Here is a 389-nt window from a genome sequence, read left to right as displayed (position 1 = left end):
CAACAGCGGGGCGGGGGGAGGTCAGGCAGGGATGCAGGGTGCAGCCAGGGCCGCCACGGGCAGGTGGTCCTCGGCGTGCACGGAGCCCCCCCGCATGCACCGGGACCCCAACACACCCGCTGCCCTGCAGAGGAGGGGGCACCGGGGACCCACGACCGGGCAACGCAGGGAAAGTCCCCCCGGGAAAGCCAGCACGGAGCAGCCGCCCCAGGGCGCAGCAGGGAAGTACCGGCTGAGACTCCGAGGAGGCGAGTACTTCCCCCTCGACGTGGAACAAGGCCAAGTCCCCACCCCGCGCCGACCTCCTCCCTCCCCTCCGCCGCCCCTCCCGGGGGCCGGCCCGGGCCGCTCCGCCCTCCCTGCCGCAGCCTGCGGCGCCCGGCACGACC

At 75.8% G+C, this 389-nt stretch overlaps 1 protein-coding gene across 1 annotated transcript in view; it reads left to right on the top strand.

Moving 5' to 3' along the window:
- The first annotated feature begins 31 nt into the window (after positions 1-31).
- The window catches only part of NFKBIA (nuclear factor of kappa light polypeptide gene enhancer in B-cells inhibitor, alpha), a 3,900-nt gene continuing 3,542 nt past the window's right edge, over positions 32-389 (top strand). The window contains exon 1 of the mRNA XM_009993937.1: positions 32-252. Within this exon, the coding sequence (XP_009992239.1) occupies positions 32-252 (221 nt within the window). The remainder of the gene's footprint in view (positions 253-389) is intronic.

This window comes from Chaetura pelagica, unplaced genomic scaffold, assembly GCF_000747805.2.
Source record: "Chaetura pelagica isolate M959 unplaced genomic scaffold, ChaPel_1.0 scaffold11, whole genome shotgun sequence".
NCBI classification, from domain to species: Eukaryota; Metazoa; Chordata; class Aves; order Apodiformes; family Apodidae; genus Chaetura; species Chaetura pelagica.
Note: the sequence above shows the minus strand (reverse complement) of the source record. Positions and strands in the feature narration are given on the sequence as shown.